This window comes from Drosophila navojoa, chromosome 3 (assembly GCF_054131105.1).
Source record: "Drosophila navojoa isolate 15081-1374.11 chromosome 3, UAZ_NAV_1.0, whole genome shotgun sequence".
Classification (NCBI taxonomy): domain Eukaryota; kingdom Metazoa; phylum Arthropoda; class Insecta; order Diptera; family Drosophilidae; genus Drosophila; species Drosophila navojoa.
The window spans coordinates 9706053-9725098 of NC_142891.1; the positions used below are offsets into that span (position 1 = coordinate 9706053).

Here is a 19046-nt window from a genome sequence, read left to right on the forward strand (position 1 = left end):
AAGAGTATCTGCTAGTCGGGCACATACTTTAGACGTATGCTTAATATTTGTGTTATTTTTCATAGACATAAAGATTTGCCCCTTGGTGAGCTGATAAGCCGCCGTCTCCAGCATTTCATCATCTGATTTCTATACCCATTGTCAATGCCAATTTAGTTGGAATTAGACAATCGCTGGCTTCAGTTGCAGTTGCGAGAGATAGAATTTTATAGAGAAATGCTATACAAGAGTTTGCCATTGATATTGCTTGTGGCCCAGGTGAGCCGACAGGCCTGCGATTCCAATTGGATTTCAATACAACTAGACTATAATTACAGTGCCTGCTGGCGGCGCCAGCGCCTTCCCAGCCAAATGATCTGACACAGAAGCAGCTGGAGCAGGAGGCGCAGAACGAGACGATCAATCTATTGAACGCTCTATTCCGAGCACAGATCGCCTACTTCAGTGGAGTGCGGGATAAGCTGGACCCGAAGACGAAGCGCTCAGCGGATATTGCGCTCTATTTGAGCAGATTGAACGCGGCCATAGCTGAGAAGGATTTGGACAAAAAGAATACAATGTGGCAGGATATCTTTGAGGAAGTAAGTTCACTCTCCGTCTCTCTCTCACTTTCTGTGTCCCAACTTATGATCTATGTGTCTATTGGATAGTTTAACAAAACATCGCTGCTGTCTAACCGCGTGGAGGAGACGGGCCTCAGTAATTCGGAGTATCAGGCTCTGCTCACGGATAAGAAGCTGCAGGAGATTACGAAAAGTTTCGTAATCGATGTGACCACGTACTTTGTGAAGATGGCACAGTTCAGCGGAAAAGTCGTGAAAATAGGCATCGATGAATATATGAGCACGTTTGATGACGATAAAAAGAAACATTAATAAAAGCTTAGAGCGTTAAGAACTTAATACAAACACATTTTCAAATGGGCTAAAGAAGGAACTAGCCTTGCGGCGAACGATGACGATTACGTGCGATAGTTACTGAATGCGATAGTTGCTTTTCCTAATAATAGGAACCTAATAATAGGAACCCCCTAAACTACGATATATATTTCCCAAGGGCCATTTGAACTATCGATAAGCGCAGTTCAGCATTGCGTGTGAACACAAAGTTCGCCATAATCTTATTGAATGCAATTACATTCGCTTAATTACATTTCACATAATTGAGCCACAGCAAGATTAATTGTCCATTAATTATCTAGATGATTCCATTAACACCTCAATTCAATTATTCCCAGCTAGACCGCCGACCGACGCCGCAACTGTACATCGAAATTTGAGCGAACAATTAACGCATTGTGAAATGCTATATGGGCATATAAGTGGGGCCTTATATACATATCAACTCTATATTGTATATATGTATATGTGCATATATATATATATAAGTTAACTGCGGAAATATCGCTGCTCTGTGCACGCCCACGCCACGGCGCTCCATTTATGGGCGGTTGGAGAGCGCTGATATAAAACGATGTGTTAAAAATTTTTAAATATGATAAATTTCTATAGTTGAGCCGCGTCGCATGTCACGAATTGCCGCATGAATCATCCACGAAGCACAGATAGAGAATATAATTTGTCAATACGATTCTTTTGAGCTTTAATTGCAAACAATGCAAATTCTTGACAACAATTTCTTTTATTTAAATAAGCAATAAGAACCATAAGAGTAAAACAAAAGAAGACTTGTGTGGGTAGAGTTTATGAGAGAGTCTATACATGAAAAAGCTATAGAGTATTTGATCCACATATCCATATCTTTGATAGCTTAAATCAATTATAATAATCATATAAGAAATATTAAAGTTTTTTTTTTAATATTTGAGTGTTCTCAGTTGCTCCATCTGTAGTTCTTATGCTTGCTCGTTATAATACATGTTTTTAGTTTAAGGATATGAATATAATTGAATTATCGCAACAATTATATCGTTATACAATTTTATAGGAATTTATCTCTTATAGGTTGTACATTGGCAGTCATGAATGAGTTTCAATTATCACATACTCGAAAATGATAAGACTTACTACTAAGATATACTATAATGCCGGTAAAATATATGTACAAATGCTCTTTGATTTATGGCATATGCAAACACTTGAATGTCAGCTATAGGACAATATAGTATATAAAACTGATATATGAGCTTTAATAGTAGTACATTTTAGTAAAATAGTAGCAGAAAAAGCTGTTGGGATAGTAATAGAAATAGTTAATAGTTATAGTAATTTGAATGTAGAAAGAGTAATACCAAAAATATAAATAAATTCAATTAAAATAGTAGAAAAATTAATTGTAATGGTAGTAGAATAATACTACTATTTAATAGTTTAGTAATAATAATAGAAGTAAAGAGTTTGTTAAATTAGTAGTAGAAATAGTCATAGTAGTAGTAGTAAAATTTTAGTATTTTCACCAAAGTAGTAGTAGTAGTAGTAGTAGTAAAAGTAGTAGTAGTAATGGTAGGCATCGTAGTTGGAAAAATATCCATTGTATAAATTATAATAGTAGTAGAAATAGTAGTAGTTCTACTGTATGAAGTATTTATAGCTCTTTCTCTCTAAATCTCTCTCTCTCTCTCTCTCTCTCTCTCTTTCTCCAGCTCTCTCTCTCTCCATCTCTCTCTATAGTAGTAGTAGTATATATATATTTATATAAATATTCAATATCAGTATTAAGAAAATGATAGAGCTAATAGACTGCTCAATTTATAGGTCATCAGCAGTTCGTTTCACATTCTTATATCATTATGAATTTACTAAAATCTTTCTTTCTTCTGGTTTTTCTTTTTCCTTCATTTGTAGCATAAAATGGTCACAAAAATTGCAAAATTTGCAATGATAATTGAAAATTGGCAAAGCTAAGCAGAACCTTTGCATTCTGCTTTTTATTTTTTTTATTTCAATGCAATTTGTTTTATAAATAAAACTAGGCAGGGGAGACCAGGCGGGCGTGGAGGTAGAATGGAATAAGGGCGTGGCTGGGGCAGACAGCGGACACGCATGCCTAAACTAACGCTGGCAGCGCTGCTGGTGTCGCTGCTTGCGTCGCTGCCACAGCTGCTGCTGCTGTTGCACACATGTGTCGCAGAAAAATCAACGCAACATGCAAAGCTGCTAAAGTTCCTGCCCCTCCCTTCGCCAGCTCCTCCCCCTGCTGGCCCATACCACATGGCATGTTGCGCATTGGAGCGTATCGCATAACAATTGCCACTTCCGAATGCTCCACTTGCAATAAGAGACAGACAGATAAAGGCAGGCAGAGAGAGAGACAGATAGAGAGAGAGAGAGAGCAAGAACACATATGTATCAGTTGGGGAATTTGCTTATAAAAGAAACTTTATTTAGTTTATCAATATTATTGTACATTGAGTAAAGCAACAAATGAAGTCGGCCATAAAATCAACAAACCAAAATTGCGATAAGCATTCGACGCTTTATAAAATCAGCAAGAGAAGTAAATAAATAAATAAATAATAATAAATAAATCAAGTTTAGCCTCAAATATGCTTTCAGCAATTTGTGGAATCTCAAATGCAAATATTTAAAAGTTTTTGTTATTGAAACTTGATGCGAACACCATGAGAAACTGAAGCAGGTGAAATACAATGCATAACTATTCGCTAAAACAATGTAGAAAGAATGCAAAGAACAAGAAATGTGAAAGAAGAATGAATATTCAAAAAGAATGGCCAAGTAGAAAGAATGTCAAATAAGAATGACGGAATGAATGATGAACAATGTCAATAATAATGAATAATATTTTACAGAAAATTAATTAACATTATTTTAAATAATTGATTGATGGCGTTTTTATACTTGATGAAAGAGTTGAAGAGCTCAATTTGAATATGACATATTTAGCCATATATAAAAATGTATGTATAATTTATTATCTACTTTATACAGCTATCTCTGGCAAAGAACATCAATATTTTATTATATATATATATTTATTTTTATTTTTATTATTATCTAATACAATAAATGAAGTTGCTCAAGCAATAGACAGAAATGATTGAAGTAAACAATGATATATATTATATTTTTATTATTATATTATATTTTTGTATTCTAATCATTTTGCGGAAATTTAACTTTGAATACATTCACGTAAAAATGTTTAAGTACAAAAAGTTTGTTCTTTAAACTTTTTAAGGAAATTTCAAGTTAAAACAGTTATTCAGCTGTGATATGAAGAATTTAGTTCTATTATTATATTAACACATTTTCAGGCCATTTTCACTCCATTTACTAATATTTCTAGTGCTAGAATTTATAGACCAAAGTTGTAAAGTGTTCTACATACTCGACAGTATTAAAATTTAGCTTAAATACTTGTTTTTAATGTTATTAAAAAAGGAAAACTAGCAAAACGAGTAGATTAAAAATGTCAAGTGCCTAAGCCCTACTTTAAAAGCAGAACTTGACATAGAACTTGCAAATGCGGGGAAGAACTTAGGCATATAGAAATCTATTAAATATTTTTACATATATATAAAATATATATGATTAAAATATATGCATATATATCTCAATATAAATATTAAAAACTAATAACATAAGTAAAAATAATACTTGGGAAAGACTGCATAAAGGCAATTTTTTTAAAGTGCATATTCATATATATTTTAACGAATATATATATATATATTTATACTATTAAAAAATTTTAATTATATAAATACTATAATATTTCTTAACTCAATAACATAAAATAAATAATATCAAATTAAAAAATAAATATCAAATTCAAATATATATTTTTACTTTATTTATTAGTTTGTAAAACTTCTTAAATTTATTCCCATTTCGTTTAATATCTATTTTTGTCAAATATTTATTTGCTGCAAGAAAATCATGTTACCCCATATTTTGTTTAGAGTAAAGCCAAACAGTTGATGTGGGCTAATTGCAAAAGCAATTGCGATCGCGCTGCCACTGTATATAAAGATAAGAGAAAGAGGGAGACAGCGCCAGAGAGAGAGAGAGAGGGCAGAGGTAGATGGAGAGAGAGGCAATTTGTTTCTGGCTGCCGCCGTTGGGCATTTACTTTATTTTGTTTTTATTATTATTGTTCGGCAGACTTTTTACTATAAGCTAATAGGCAAATATAAACAAACAAACAAACTGACAGAGAATTCAGGTAAACTAGAGAAGAGAGCTTAACATTCATTAAAATAAACTGAAGCAGATACATGCACACACGTGTCTGTGTGCTCCATTCATATGCTGATATCATCTGAAATAATGTGAATCGATTTCTTTTGTCATTCGCCTTTAGAGGTCGTAGAACCTAATAAATTCTATTTTAGTGACTGATATTTCAATGTAAATACAACAAATAACCTTTAAATTGGGCAAAGCGCAAAAAGATCAAGAACAAATAAATATTTTTGTTAATTTTCTATTTTTACAGATGTGAAGAAATGTTTAGAATTTCATTTTGTAGTTGTTGCCCGAGAGAAAAAGTCTTTACACATTTCCTTTTCTTTCTCATTTTAAATAAAATGTTTTGCAATTTGCAGGCGATTCATTATTTTCATTAACAGTATAATTTATAAAAGTATATCGTAGATCTAAATCATAGTTCCAAATGATTCCCAAATTTTTTCTTTATCTTCTATAAGCAAAGTTTATATATTTTTATACAATTTCATTTTTATACACTTTCGATAAATGATTCTTCCCGCATATATTTTTCTCGAATAATAATTTATATTGTAAAATTGCCTAATATAAGCTAATTAAACTAAATATTTACACTTACAATATTACACATAGTATAAATATAGCTTTGCCTATTACCTTCTGGAAAGAGATCTCTCTGCGAAATGATTTCCATTTAACGAGCTCACACTGTATTTATCTCTAGTTCCCCCTATATTCTGTTCCAAAAATAGAGACTTTCAATTAAGAGTTCAATTCATTCTAACCTTTTTCAAATGCAAATCGCTTTAGTTTTGCAGTCATTTCCCATTCCTCATGCTCCTCTTCTCCCACTTCCCCTTTATACACTTTTCTATATACAGTTATTTGACCCTATTAACTGCGCTCGCCCGTTATATGCCAAAAAAAAAAACAGCAAACAACAACAAAACTTTTGATTAGCTAAATGCCAATTGGAACACGAAATCGCCATCGAGCAAATTGCGCTGCGCTGCGCTGCGTTCGGCTGCGTTTTCAATGCCAATAAGAAAGTCGCGTGCAAAAAAAAAACGGCCTATAACATATTTATGAGTGCTTTATATACATATAAAAGTTATTCCTGTATTTTTTCATTGCCGTTCTTTTGTTGTTGTTCCTGCTGCTGCTGCCGCACGTATCTGTTGCTTGAGGTAACTTTTTTTTAGTATCTGGTTTGCCGATAAGCGCACAAAAATCATGTCGAACAACGCGACCAACAACAACAGCAGCAGCAACTACAAAAACAACAACAACAAGAGCAACAAGAGCAACAGCCGAAAAGGCCGACTGACGATTTTGTTTACATTTTTGGTATTGTTGTTGTTGTTGTTGTCAACAGATTTTCTAATAAACCATTATAGAACCGGTTTTCCATTTTTGTGCTACCCATTTGTAATGAATAAATATGGGGTATATAAAAATTGAGTTCGTGTGTTATATATGTATATATATGTACTTGGTAAATTATATACATATTTTTATGTACGTACGTATGTATGTATGTATGTATCATTAACTTGTTGAGCTCTCTAAGGGACTCCATTTTTGCTTATATAGACTTAACAACAGGTACAATCAAAAATTTACATAATCAAAAATAATAAATAACTAGTTAAAACCCAATTTTTATCTAAATTCAAGTAAAGCAAACTCAGAGTTAAAAGAAAATATATCAGTCAAACATATTTCAATACACAACCATATATTTTATTTTATTTACAGGGTATTCTGCAGTTGTCACTCTAGTACAGAGTTCTCTTGTTTTTCCATCTTTTTTTGTGAACGGTTTCGGCTTTTGGTTTTTTTTTTATTTTTTTTTTTTTCGCTTTGGTCGCACTACCACGAAGAAGAAGCAGCAATGGCAGCGGCAGATTTGGGAGCATCAAATTTCATGCTACACACACACGCACACATACATACATATATGTATATATGTGTGTGTGTGAAATAAGCTCGTTTTAAACAAAAACGAAGCTCTTTCATTTTTAGGGACAAGAATAAAGAGTACAACAATGAGCAACACTTCAATGGACTGGCAAGGGGTTAGATTTTCGGTCATAGATTAGCATAAAGCACACACTTACCTATACACACACACGTATGCATGGTTAACGAAAGCAAACCACAATGCCCAATAACATTAACAGTGCACAGAGAAAAACTGTGTGGTAGAGGCAGAGCCAGAGGAAGCAGAGCAAAATTACTGTTCCCTTTCTTTCACTATATTCAATTAATATAGTGTTGAATATTTGGCTATTGAAAGTTTAAAAAGCTAGCTAAGCCTAGAAAGAGCCAAATAGGCCTTCATTTACTGTCAATAATTAATAATTTAATGGAATCCTGACTATCTAGCATTAAATAATATTAAAAACTCATATTTTTTCATTCATTTATTTAATTCTAAGCTAATAAGTCTTTTAGCTTTTTTCGGCTTTTAAATTCTGGCAGCACTGTTGTTGTTAATAAACCGTTCCCACTCCCTCACACACACACATTCGCACACTGACACACGGACTCACCTTCAATGCAAACGACGTGATCGCGTATCTGTTGGGCAATCTGCGCGTCCGGCATAGGCAGCAAATCGATTAGATCGTAAATAGCATAAATCGATGGATGAACGCTCTCGAAGCGCTGTATCTCCTGTCTTATGGCCAGCGAATTGCTTATCAGTGGCTGCGGCGGTTGCGCTACTAAAATTGAAGCACCAGCAGCGACAGCGGCAGCGGACGCTGCCGACGTCGATTGACATTGGGGGGTGGCTGTGGGCGTATGCCGTTGCTGTTGTTGTTGGGGCAGCGCTACAGCCGTCGCTGTCAACTGTAAATGTGGCGGTAGATGTTGATGGTGAAGATTTTGTTGTTGCTGCTGCTGATGATGATGAAGATGTTGATGATGATTCTGCTGCTGTAGCTGATGTTGCAGCTGCAGTTGCTGTATATGCGACTGATAATTGCTCATTGCTGACGAAATTTAGCCAACGTTCTTTAAATTAACTTCAATTACTTTGCCCGAGATGCCGATAGAGAGCCCCAAAACACAAAAAAAAATAAACAACGTAAACTAAACGCGCACTCTCACATACACACATACGACGCACACGCACACGTACACGCACAGGCAATGGCACAGTTTTCGCTATGTGTGTTGACAGCACCGAACAACATATTTGCCATACAGCAACTAGGCAAACAACAACAATTGCAAGTTGCGAACAACGAATATTGGATATTTTACACCTGTTTCACACATAAATAACGATTTTTAAAAACGCACTCGGGGAACACTTGCACTGGCTGCGGCCCGTGCTCAAGCAATAGTGTGACCAGAAATGTCTAACGCAATAACGCCCAAGCTCATATACTTAAATGCCCGAATATACCAAATAAGAACCGAAAGCTAAAAGCATCGAGTATTTCCTGCCGCTGCGCATGTCGTAATATTAACAACAAATTATTATTAATTAAAATAGTAAAATGGCGCAAAGTAGACTGGAAAAAATCGGTACCATCTTCACCAGGTAAGTGCAAGCAGTGCCTGGTGAAATTCAGATCATTTAATTGCTTTTGTCATAGAGTACAGGGCCTTTTGCGCGGTGGCGCTATGAAAACGGAGGATAAACCCATTTGGTACGACGTCTATGCGGCTTTTCCCCCAAAATTGGAGCCCCGTTTCGACAGGCCCGCTTCCAATGAGCCAGTGCGTAACATTTTCTATGCCGAGGATGTGGTTCGAGCGTGAGTATAAATACATATGTATATTAATTGCCCTCAAGACTAATGGGTAGGTTTGCCATCACGCAGTAAGTTGCACAAACAGAACAAGCCGCACGAGACGATTTCGTTGTTCGATCACAAAAGACGCACACAAAGTCAACAGTTTGTGCAGATCTACGACCAGCTAAAGTCGCAGGGTGCTTTGGATGAGCAACGCATTTACGAAACGGCGCTCGATTTGCTCGCCGAGCAGCGGCAAAAGTCGGAGCCCGAAGCAGTCGAGGAGCAACTGCAGCTAGAGGAGCCCAACAAGAGCACGCTGCTCAGCGATTTCCAGGAGGCAGACCAGCAAAAGCAGCAACAACAACAAGAACAACAAAAGCCACAGCAGTCAAAGTCAAGCAAAGTGAAACAGGAGGGCGTCAACATAAGCAGTTTGTTTAAAGATTGAGGTGTTGTTTTATATTATAAACTAAATATACAAAAATGTTTTTATTGTGCTCTAAACTGCAAGCGCATCGTTCTGCGATTCGTGACTGAGCTGTGTCTGTAGATTGGAGAGCTTGTTCTTCAACACCTGGACGCCCATGATGACAATATTCTCAGGCTTCAACGCACCCGAAGATTCCACATTGAAGAAGAACTTGTTCGGTTTGGCCTCCCAGTTGTAGGGCGCCTCGTATTGATCGTCCTCCAGTTCGGTGTGCTCGCTCTTTGGCCACTCATCGGGCTTCGGGTACAGCGTATGACGCATTGAATTATCTGGATCGTACTCGAAGCACACGCCCGCTGTAGGATTCCATTTGGCGTGCTCCTTGCCAAATCCCTTCTTTGCGTAAGCGCGCAGCTTCAACTCCTGACCCTTGCGTAGCTTAATTATGAGTATCTCATCGGTGCTCTCGCCATATTCGTTGTCCTCCTCGCCCTGATTACGCGACGTCACGGGCAACACCTTCGCATTGCTCGACTTAAGATCAGCCGTTGTCACGTGTCGCGTTTGCTCCTCGTTGCACTTGACATCGAGCGTAAATTCGACGCTGCACTCGGGACAGAAATCAAGGCAGATACAGTCGCGAGTGTACTGCAAACGCTCCACCACATCGTCGGATATTAATGGGATAAGACCAATGCGATGGGCTAGGAACTCATCTGATAGAACTGTAGAATTCGCCTCCAGTTGCACCCAGTCAATGGCTAGCGTTGGCGTTTCGGCTATGAAAACGCGTCGCAGACTGTTCGCTACGCTCAATTCGGTGTCTTCGAGCACAAACTTCACATTGTCGTCCGTCAGCTCGGTTATTTGCACGGATGGTTGATTGGCATACGGCATTTTACTGTATTTAAAGAAAATAAACACAAAATAGCGCTAAAATGAAGCTGACCGGTCAGAGTTGACTGCTCGATAAACAACTATCGTTCGCCAATAATGGCATACTCGATTAGACACGACAAATACGATAGTTACTTAAAAATATTAGCGGAAATATGAATTGTTATACAACACTAGAGTACAGTGAATAGATCGTGCAACAATGTTGAGAATTTACTCACGTCTTTATTGCAAAATTGCAATACAAACTAGTCAAATCCCTAAACATAATAAACTAGATTTTACGCAGCTAAGTCATCCCACAAAAGTGCCACAGAAACCAGTGCCATCGGCTTTTCAGGACACCAGCAAAAATCCCATCGAAATCGACACTAATACAATTAAATTGCTGGAACGTTTATCTCTGGTGGATCTGGACAGTGATCAAGCGCTGGCCACCCTGAAGAGCAGCATACAATTTGCAGATAAAATAGCGAACATTAATACGGATAACGTGCAACCGCTGTACACAGTGCTGGAACATCAGCAGCTGCAGTTACGCAACGACCAGGTGACAGCCGGCAATTGCCGAGAGGATCTGTTGCGCTGTGCCAAGCGAACCGACGAGGATTACTACGTGTCGCCGCCAGGCAACATTCCGCTGGAACAGTAATTACCATGTCCACTCGCCTCAGCCGCTGCCTTAAACATCTAGAAGCCGCCGGCTTCTTTCGCTGCTCGCACGACGCACCTACTCCACATATAGATCTACTAAGCCATGGCTCTGCCTATGCCAAGCAGCTGCAGCAGCATTGGCTCCGCATGCGTCCCTTGGCTGTAAATTTGGGCAGCAGTTCCTCTACCGATGCATTGAGTCTCTCACGTTTTGGCTTTGTACACTCCCAACTCTTTCGACAGCACTTCCAACAGCTGCTGGAATCGCATCCCAGCAAAGCAAAGTGTCCCACGCTTTTGAAGCAGCAACGAACCGGTGAGACACAGCATAGTCCATCAATTTTCCAGCCTGCCCAGGCCGTCACGTATTTGATCACCGATTTCTTTGTGGAGCCGCATCGTGGCTTGGAGCACTTTTACAATGTGCAGCGCGAGAGCAAGATCTGGTGGATGCGCTACTCCTCGAATCCCAGTCGCTATGCCATTGTCCCTCAAGCGGAGCTGGAGAAACCAGCTGGTTGCCAGGCTATCGATATACGCGCTTCCTTTGGCACAGCTGGGGATGTGACGGTCGAGCAGCTGAGTTTGGTGCAGTTGCCGGCTGAGAGTGAGGACTTCCAGCTGCCAGACGCACGCACTGGTGCTCCACAATTGCCCGCTGTTATACGTTCGGTGATTGAGCTGGAGCCCGCCTGCTGCGCCCTGCTGCTGGATGGCTGTGATCATGGTCGAGAGGCGCGTTCGCTGCTCCTCAATCGAGTGCTGGCACCCTATCAATGCGCCATTGCCGGCATACAAAAGACTGAAAAAATTCGATCCGTGGATCTGCAAGATCTATGCGCCCATGTCACAGATGTGCTGCTGCGTGCCAGACTAAGGTTACAACAGGAAGGATATGCGCTAGCAGCGAATGCCAAACAGTTGACCCAACAGCTGGAGACGTACGATCGTCTGGGCGTGCCCTATGCCCTGCTCCTGGACGAGCAGCAAACACTAAGCAACGGATTGCTGCAGTTGCGTAGCCGGGACACACAGCTGGCGGAGACAGTGCACATTAGCGATATACCTGACTATTTGTTAAATATATTTAGGGACTATTAATTATGTAATAATATTATTACTATCTGTAATTCTATAATATTATTTAAAGACCATCCGGCCAAAATCCGTGCGAAGGCAGACCGGACTGTTAGTATAATAAATCTTTTAAATTGTTACATAAAGTCGCATAGATACTGGCGCACATTAAAGCCCACCACTTTACCAATGTGGACGACAAAGTCCAAGCCGACCGTGCACTGCAGCTTGGCGGAGCCATCCATGATATTCTGTTCGCCAGAGACAAAACTGAGCAGCTTCAAGTGCACCAGCGTGGAGATCTGTGACAGTAGATTGCAGGTGAGGCCGACCTTCTCATCGAGTATGGCATAGAAAATGGCTAGCAGGCGATCAATGCTAAAGGATTTGGGTCCCAGCGTCGTGGACATCTTGTCGACATTCTGAAAAGTTGATGCAGTCATTAGAGATTGACTTTTGATGATCTAAGCTTTAATTGGCTTACCTTGGCTCTGGCATTGACCGTTTGCATGCGCTTGCGTTGCTTGCCGTGATGCTTGACGAACAGGCGCTTATCCTGCTTGGCGGAGTTGTGGCTGGCGAGGAATGCAGCGATAAGCAGAAATTTCCCATAATAGGGCAACTCCAGTGATTGGGCCAGCTTGCGCACACTCTGATCCTCAACGGCCGGCTCGCCCAGTGGCTTATCTATGCGCATATAGATCTGCGTAAGGGCGGCACGCAGTGGCCCAGCTATGTGCCGCCAGAGACGCGACACATCCGTGCACTCCACACTGCCATCCAGCACGGGCTGCAAATAGATGGCAAAACACTTGCGAGCCGTCAACTGCAGCTCGGGTACATCTCGGCAAGCCTTGTAGAAAACGCTCAGAAAAAGATTCAAATAGTTGCTATAGAAATCGGGAGTCAGCGCCTGTTCAGCCAGATGCAGTTGATCTTCCTTCATTTGTTGCAGCATTTGGCGCCGCATCTGGTCAAAGTCGCTGCTGAGTATGCGCAGCGTTTCTGTCTTGTTGTACTGTGCCAGATGCAGACTGATGATCTCACTGAGACCCGTCTTATTGTAGTACTTTTCGAAGGGAAGCTGCGAGAGAAGCAGCACGCACAGATTGAGACCTGTTAGTTGCTGCAGGCGCAACAGCACTGGCAGCACATTCGCATCCATGTCGCGTAGTCGTTCCGCATTGTCCACAGCTATGAGAAATCCCCGAACTTTGCTGCCATGCCAACGACGCAGTTGCTCTACGAATTCCAACATATTATCAGCACGCAATGACTCTGCAGCCAACTGTTGCTCCGAATTTTCCTGTGAGAGTGAATCCAGGACATTCTCCAGCAATATTTTTGTTGTATAGCATTCGATGGCATTCAGCTGGGCAGTTCGCACCTTTTGCTGCTGTTGACATTGCAGGAGGAAGGCTTTGGACAGCGAGGTTTTGCCGGTCCCGCTGTGTCCATAGATATAAATAGCTGGTGGATATGCCTCATTGCAGTCGCCAATTAGCTCAGCTAAAGTTGTTATTGCCGATTCACGGCACGGAAATTGCGGCTCTAATGCAGCGCAAATGTTTTCCATTTGCTTAGACTTTATCAACTGAGGCCAGCTGCCGGCATTGCGCGCCAAATTCAAGGGATGCATTAAAAGCCTAATTGCTATCGACAATCGGTAACTTTCAAAATGAGTAAACTCAAATATTTAGCTTGCAGCTTTTCGCATATTTAATTGAAAAACAAAATTTAATTAAACAAAAATAATTGCTTAACACAAGTGAATGCTAAAAACACTTTATAAAAAGGTATATGTAGCTGTTAAAGTATGTTCAAACCAAAATATCTTGGTTGCTTACCGAGATTGTGCAACACTCCTCATATGAATTGAACGATTCAGCCCTCGACAGCGGCAGTCAAACAGTTCACATCCAGACATACATATGTCTGTACGTCGCGCGCAGCTCAGTAACATTGTGTTTTGTGTATGAAAACTAAATTGGAATTATATTGCAAACGCTGCAATAATTTATTGTAAACAATCAGCTCTATGTATTATATTGTTGCAAAGCGGCGCGACCTTCTATATATATTTCAAGTTAGGAGTTGTGCCGCCTCTGTGTATGTGTAAATGTGTTTGTGTGACTGCGTATGTGCGTTAGGATAACTGCACATTTACATTTGCGCAGCGAATTTAAAAGGAAAGGAACAGTTACTGCGAATATTAACAGAAGACAGAATTGAAACAAACAACATGGCTCGGGACACACAAGGCACACAGGGCACCCAGAGCCAAGCGTCCAATATTTGGACCCAGGTAGAGAGCCAGCCCATGGAAAAGATTGTTTGGGGCCGGCTCTATGGAAAGAATATCAAAATCAAGTCTCTCGGTACGAGCGTCAAGTCATACAGAATAATCTATACGCATTCGTCCTTTAGTGTTGGTAACTGTTAAATGCAAAATTTAAATGTTTATTTTTATATTACTTATTTATACATATGTATGTACAGATATTTTGGTTGTCGATAATTCAATGCACATTAAGTTTGCAAAGGTGTATATGTATATGTTTATATACAATGGTCTTAAGCAAATGTATGTATGTATGTATATACAAAAATACATACATACAATGTGTATATGTATGTGTCTGTGTGTATATGTTTATCTGCTGATATGCTTGCTTTGTAAACGGGATTCTATTTGGAACTGGCAACTCTTATTAGATTAGTTTAACGTAAATGAACGAAACGTTACATTTGAATTCAACGATTTCTTCTGCGATTCTCATGAATTCATGGTCTACTTATGTTATGTTGCTTAAATTCTAAGTAAAGTGCGTATGTATGTGATCTTTAAAAAAGAAATATAAGTTAAGCTCTTTTGCTGTATATCGCTCGGCGCTCTAATGTTTCCTGCTCTTAATTTTGTGGCCTGTTTCTCATAGGCTCGTTGTCGTTATGTCGCTCTCGCTCTCTCAGGGCCTGTCTATTTTTTCTCTCTTTAGCAGCCTGTCTCTAACAGCTTATCTGTTCTATTAATCTGTCTCGCTCTTTCTCCTTCTGTTAACAACTCGTGTTTCAAATTAATTGAAAAAGACTTTCCTGCTTATAAATTAGTACCAGAGTATTTTGTAGTCGTTCACTTACATCTCATATTTCTATTATTGTTTTTCGTTTCTTATCAGACTTGAATAACGACGAATTTTCAGCTGGTCGTGGTGAGCTGAATGATTTAATATTGACGCTCAATGATTTACCTGAGAAAATTCTATCGCGCATATCCAAGGTGCATTTTATCATAAAGCGCGCTAACTGTGAGCTGACAAATCCGGTTTATATACAGGTAGGCAACAAAGAGCGCGCCCGAAAATATATTTGAACTACATTGAATCCGATTGAATTTGCAACCCTCCCCTCTCAAGGATCTCTCACGCAACGGAACATTTGTGAATGGCGAAAAAATTGGGACGAACAAAACGCGCATCTTACAAAATGACGACATCATCGCTCTCTCTCATCCCACCTATAAAGGTGAGTCCTGCAGAGTTTGCAAAAATCCCAGCAAAATATGGAAATTTCTGCACCTGCAACATTTTCCTTTGTTTTTCAGCGTTTGTTTTCAAGGATCTTAGCCCGAACGAAGCAATTGGCCTACCACCTGAAATCACGTCCACCTATTATATAAATCGTAAACTGGGCTCAGGTGCCTATGGGTTGGTGCGGCTCGTCTATGATCGTCGCACCTGCGAGCAGTTCGCCATGAAAATAGTGAAGAAAAATATGCTGGAAGTGAGCGCGCATCCGAATACTAATCTCAACGATCCGGAACGTGTGCTCAACGAGGCAAAGATTATGAAGAATCTATCGCATCCGTGCGTGGTGCGTATGCACGATATTGTAGACAGGCCGGACTCCGTTTATATGGTGCTGGAATTTATGCGCGGCGGAGACTTACTAAACCGTATCATTAGCAAGAAGCTGCTCAGCGAGGAGACTTCCAAGTTGTATTTCTATCAAATGTGCCATGCAGTCAAGTACCTGCATGATAGAGGTATGCCATTTATATTGATATTGATGACAGTTCATTAATATTCACGTTTTTCCAGGCATCACACATCGCGATCTGAAGCCGGACAATGTGCTGCTTGAGTCCAGCGATGAGGATACTTTGCTCAAAGTATCTGATTTTGGATTAAGCAAATTTGTGCACAAGGATTCAGTGATGCGTACGCTCTGTGGCACGCCTCTTTATGTAGCACCCGAGGTGCTAATCACGGGAGGACGTGAATCCTATACTCAGAAAGTGGATATTTGGAGTCTGGGAGTGGTTCTATATACATGGTATCTTGAATATATATTAATTGTCATACAATTTCTGGATCTAAAGTGCATCTATTTGCAGTCTCAGTGGCACCTTACCCTTTTCGGATGAGTATGGCTCGCCGGCTGGCGAGCAGATCAAGAAGGGCAATTTCCGTTTTCGCCATCCCGCCTGGCAGGGCATCTCGCAGCGTGCCAAGTTGTTGATCAAACAGATGCTCATTGTGGATCCCGAGAAGCGACCCTCAATTGATGCTGTGCTCAAGAGCACCTGGTTAAGGGATACAACGATGCTGCAGAAGGCGAAGCAAATGATGAAACTGGATCAAATGGAGATCGAGGAGGAGGAAAACAATTTCCTTGAGCCGCCAACCAAGCGGCGACGCCACTAAGATAAGCGCGAACTGAATGTGAAAAAGTTTTAATTTTCTGGAAAAATTAATCGAAAACATTTTTCCCCCCATTTCTCATCCCGGAAAAAAGCTGCCAAAGCTGCACATTTATCACACTCCTACTTATAAGAATTATTGAAAAAGTATTGCTTTTTTTACTGCGGTTGTTAAATTTTACATGTTGTTTAGTGTAAGTTTTGCATTTGCGTCTTCTGTTAAACGTTGTGTGCCAAAAGGATATCAAAGGTGAACAAGAATGAATCACAAATCTTAAATTGATTATTACAATTAATTGACGCAATTATAATTGAAACATAATAATGGTATTAAATGTAAATAGTTAAGTGAACTGAACTTGTGGTTGTTTTATTTGAGCTTGTGAATTTGGAGCTTTATAGTAATTCAATTTTTAGTTGGCCACGCGAATTTTTTGATACAAAGTAAATTAAGCAATTTGAATATCTAAACTGATATATGTTGATATATAGAATATATTTAAGAGCTCACTGTAGACATGGATATTGAATCTTATGAATTGTTTTCCAATTTTTTTTTACACTGAAATACAAGGCTAAAGCTAAAGATAGTTTGAAGCAAAAGTCCATACATTTAGGAATTTAATATGTGAATTCTATTTACAACATGGATACTTATTATGTATACAAATATTGTTAACATTTATTATTTCGTTATGAAACTACTATAATCAAATATTTGGCAGCTAAGCCAAGCCACATATACATTGCTTTTATGGAATAAATATTAATTTGATTTATTCCTATTACAAATCTATCGTCTATATCTTATGTGTTGCCATTTTTCGTCCATGGCCAATGGTCAGCAGCGTGCGATCATCTCGCCAAACGGCATCCGTTAGACGGTCGTGCGTCTTCTCATTGGTGTAGACAACATCATGTGCGTCTGTCACCTTGGCTATCTTCACTCCAGCGGGCTGGTTGCTCATGACCGCCAGATGGGAGCTGTACAAGAGAATCAAATTTGGTTTTTAATTTATAGAGCTGTTGCTGCTCCTCGCTTACCTATTCACTAGCAGCTGGGACACATGAGCCTCATTAAAATAGGATATAGTTTGTTGGAGCTTGCGTGGCACTCGTATATCAAGCGTATGCACATTGCCATCATAGTCCCCCAGATAGACGTAATTGTCGCCTTGAAGCTCAGTAGGCGCTGCCCAAGCGGCACAGGTGAAGCTAAGCAAATGCGTCTTATCATCATAGAGGCATGTGGAGGTGGGCGATGTAGCGCGTATATCCCACAAGCGTGCACAGCCGCCGCGATCACAGGTGACCAATTGACTAGCAGCTGTTGCCGAAGTAGCCAATCCTGTTAATTTCGAGATATGAGCGCAGCGAGCACGATAAATGCTGCATAAATCAGCGCCAGAAATATCCCACACCTGTAACCAAATCGTATGTTAGAAATACTAACATAGGGATATAGTTATTAAAGAATACTCACATTAAGCGCATTATCAAGGCAGGTTGTCACTGCCTGCTGTGGCTTAGATCTGATCACGCTGAGCTGATTAATGGGCGCCTTGTGTGCGTCGCTTTCGCCAATGAGGAATAGACAGTATGGCGCCTGTGCATTGCGCACCGTGGAATATGTGGACCAGGCCTGCAGTCGAGTATCACCAAGTGCCACGAGCAGTATATTGTTATTAGCATAGCGTAGAATGTTCACAGTCGAATCGCATTGCAACTTGAAGTCCGCATTATCAACGGTCATTTTTTCCGTTTGATTGTAGCCAAACAGCATGTCCCACCATTGGCTACCATCGCGATGGTTCGTGGCCAATGCAAAATGCTGCTGTTCATTCATGGTAATGCTGTCGAAGCAGTCGTGCAGTCTGGGTGACAGGTTCTCCAGCCGGGCATTCATATCCGCAACGTTGAGATTGGGATAGTCCACATTTTTGGCCAATTCTATGGCCGGTGGCGGCTGGTGGGAGGTGGGTGTGCGATATGTTACCGAGCTTCTTTGTGGAAACATCGTAAATACGCAAAATCAAAATTTAAACAACAGTGCAACGCGTGCCGGCAAAACACGAAGGAAACCAATGAACAGTGTTGAGCAATATTTATTTTCAGTCGCTTAACTGTATTTGAATATTTCAATATATCGATACCTTTGAGTGGTGTTTTAAGCCGTTAAGTGTGCGCTGCCATGAAAAATGACTTTTGCCTCTACAATTTATATAATTCTGTGGGATAAAATTCAAGTTTAAATATAAACATTCAGCATTTCAGACATTTTTAATAAAAATCAAGTATAGTTAACACACCGTCCATTATTTATCCTTATTAATTATTTCATATGTTCTAAAATAGTTTTAATGTTTTGAAAGTGAACTAAAGTA

The 19046-nt window shown here is 39.7% G+C and overlaps 9 protein-coding genes across 10 annotated transcripts in view; 5 read left to right on the forward strand and 4 right to left on the reverse strand.

The window, feature by feature from the left end:
- CenG1A (Centaurin gamma 1A) overlaps positions 1 to 8493 on the reverse strand; it is a 75925-nt gene extending 67432 nt beyond the window's left edge. The window contains exon 1 of the mRNA XM_030384876.2: positions 7706 to 8493. Coding sequence (XP_030240736.1) covers positions 7706 to 8147 — 442 coding nt within the window. The 5' untranslated portion in view covers positions 8148 to 8493. The remainder of the gene's footprint in view (positions 1 to 7705) is intronic.
- On the forward strand, positions 104 to 908 carry LOC108658851 (uncharacterized). Its single transcript, XM_018111499.3, has 3 exons — positions 104 to 258; positions 318 to 581; positions 651 to 908. The coding sequence occupies exons 1-3, from the start codon at positions 217 to 219 to the stop codon at positions 873 to 875; spliced, it is 531 nt and encodes a 176-aa protein (XP_017966988.2). The 5' UTR covers positions 104 to 216; the 3' UTR covers positions 876 to 908.
- Positions 8494 to 8543: 50 nt separating the features above from the next.
- mRpS23 (mitochondrial ribosomal protein S23) lies at positions 8544 to 9409 on the forward strand. The gene is made up of 3 exons (XM_030384911.2): positions 8544 to 8706; positions 8762 to 8923; positions 8990 to 9409. Exons 1-3 carry the CDS (start codon positions 8663 to 8665, stop codon positions 9351 to 9353), a joined length of 570 nt encoding a protein of 189 aa, XP_030240771.1. The 5' UTR covers positions 8544 to 8662; the 3' UTR covers positions 9354 to 9409.
- On the reverse strand, positions 9338 to 10328 carry Polr2C (RNA polymerase III subunit RpII33). The gene has a single exon (XM_030384907.2). It carries the CDS (start codon positions 10230 to 10232, stop codon positions 9405 to 9407), a length of 828 nt encoding a protein of 275 aa, XP_030240767.1. The 5' UTR covers positions 10233 to 10328; the 3' UTR covers positions 9338 to 9404.
- Positions 10329 to 10378: 50 nt separating this feature from the next.
- GatC (glutamyl-tRNA(Gln) amidotransferase subunit C, mitochondrial) lies at positions 10379 to 10884 on the forward strand. Its single transcript, XM_030384913.2, has one exon. The coding sequence runs from the start codon at positions 10435 to 10437 to the stop codon at positions 10882 to 10884; it is 450 nt and encodes a 149-aa protein (XP_030240773.1). The 5' UTR covers positions 10379 to 10434.
- Positions 10885 to 10889: 5 nt separating this feature from the next.
- Positions 10890 to 12000, forward strand: PolG2 (DNA polymerase subunit gamma-2, mitochondrial). Its single transcript, XM_030384894.2, has one exon. The coding sequence runs from the start codon at positions 10890 to 10892 to the stop codon at positions 11985 to 11987; it is 1098 nt and encodes a 365-aa protein (XP_030240754.1). The 3' UTR covers positions 11988 to 12000.
- Orc5 (origin recognition complex subunit 5) lies at positions 10956 to 13614 on the reverse strand. Its single transcript, XM_030384893.2, has 2 exons — positions 12448 to 13614; positions 10956 to 12385 (listed from the first exon to the last, which is right to left on the reverse strand). Exons 1-2 carry the CDS (start codon positions 13600 to 13602, stop codon positions 12101 to 12103), a joined length of 1440 nt encoding a protein of 479 aa, XP_030240753.2. The 5' UTR covers positions 13603 to 13614; the 3' UTR covers positions 10956 to 12100.
- Positions 13615 to 13842: 228 nt separating this feature from the next.
- Positions 13843 to 17020, forward strand: lok (ovarian-specific serine/threonine-protein kinase loki). 2 transcript variants are annotated; one of them, XM_030384888.2, is made up of 6 exons: positions 13843 to 14395; positions 15140 to 15297; positions 15377 to 15485; positions 15565 to 16005; positions 16061 to 16295; positions 16357 to 17020. In XM_030384888.2, exons 1-6 carry the CDS (start codon positions 14206 to 14208, stop codon positions 16664 to 16666), a joined length of 1443 nt encoding a protein of 480 aa, XP_030240748.2. In that variant the 5' UTR covers positions 13843 to 14205; the 3' UTR covers positions 16667 to 17020. The 2 variants fall into 2 exon arrangements, with proteins under 2 accessions (XP_030240748.2, XP_030240749.2); XM_030384889.2 differs by having other exon boundaries at positions 13846 to 14341.
- vls (valois) lies at positions 16738 to 18777 on the reverse strand. Its single transcript, XM_030384895.2, has 3 exons — positions 18146 to 18777; positions 17707 to 18083; positions 16738 to 17646 (listed from the first exon to the last, which is right to left on the reverse strand). The coding sequence occupies exons 1-3, from the start codon at positions 18677 to 18679 to the stop codon at positions 17463 to 17465; spliced, it is 1095 nt and encodes a 364-aa protein (XP_030240755.1). The 5' UTR covers positions 18680 to 18777; the 3' UTR covers positions 16738 to 17462.
- Between the last annotated feature and the right edge of the window lie 269 nt (positions 18778 to 19046).

Bases quoted from the DNA above. Each gene is read 5' to 3' on its own strand.
- LOC108658851 (XM_018111499.3), top strand. From the start codon at position 217: ATGCTATACAAGAGTTTGCCATTGATATTGCTTGTGGCCCAG. The intron at 259-317 runs GTGAGCCGACAG...CTATAATTACAG, and splicing joins TGATATTGCTTGTGGCCCAG to TGCCTGCTGGCGGCGCCAGC. The intron at 582-650 runs GTAAGTTCACTC...TCTATTGGATAG, and splicing joins GGCAGGATATCTTTGAGGAA to TTTAACAAAACATCGCTGCT.
- mRpS23 (XM_030384911.2), top strand. From the start codon at position 8,663: ATGGCGCAAAGTAGACTGGAAAAAATCGGTACCATCTTCACCAG. The intron at 8,707-8,761 runs GTAAGTGCAAGC...CTTTTGTCATAG, and splicing joins ATCGGTACCATCTTCACCAG to AGTACAGGGCCTTTTGCGCG. The intron at 8,924-8,989 runs GTGAGTATAAAT...GCCATCACGCAG, and splicing joins GCCGAGGATGTGGTTCGAGC to TAAGTTGCACAAACAGAACA.
- Polr2C (XM_030384907.2), bottom strand. From the start codon at position 10,232: ATGCCGTATGCCAATCAACCATCCGTGCAAATAACCGAGCTGACGGAC.
- GatC (XM_030384913.2), top strand. From the start codon at position 10,435: ATGTTGAGAATTTACTCACGTCTTTATTGCAAAATTGCAATACAAACT.
- PolG2 (XM_030384894.2), top strand. From the start codon at position 10,890: ATGTCCACTCGCCTCAGCCGCTGCCTTAAACATCTAGAAGCCGCCGGC.
- Orc5 (XM_030384893.2), bottom strand. From the start codon at position 13,602: ATGCATCCCTTGAATTTGGCGCGCAATGCCGGCAGCTGGCCTCAGTTG. The intron at 12,386-12,447 runs GTAAGCCAATTA...TCAACTTTTCAG, and splicing joins CGGTCAATGCCAGAGCCAAG to AATGTCGACAAGATGTCCAC.
- lok (XM_030384888.2), top strand. From the start codon at position 14,206: ATGGCTCGGGACACACAAGGCACACAGGGCACCCAGAGCCAAGCGTCC. The intron at 16,006-16,060 runs GTATGCCATTTA...ACGTTTTTCCAG, and splicing joins CAAGTACCTGCATGATAGAG to GCATCACACATCGCGATCTG. The intron at 16,296-16,356 runs GTATCTTGAATA...ATCTATTTGCAG, and splicing joins GGAGTGGTTCTATATACATG to TCTCAGTGGCACCTTACCCT.
- vls (XM_030384895.2), bottom strand. From the start codon at position 18,679: ATGTTTCCACAAAGAAGCTCGGTAACATATCGCACACCCACCTCCCAC. The intron at 18,084-18,145 runs GTGAGTATTCTT...ATTTGGTTACAG, and splicing joins GCCTTGATAATGCGCTTAAT to GTGTGGGATATTTCTGGCGC. The intron at 17,647-17,706 runs GTAAGCGAGGAG...TCTCTTGTACAG, and splicing joins TCCCAGCTGCTAGTGAATAG to CTCCCATCTGGCGGTCATGA.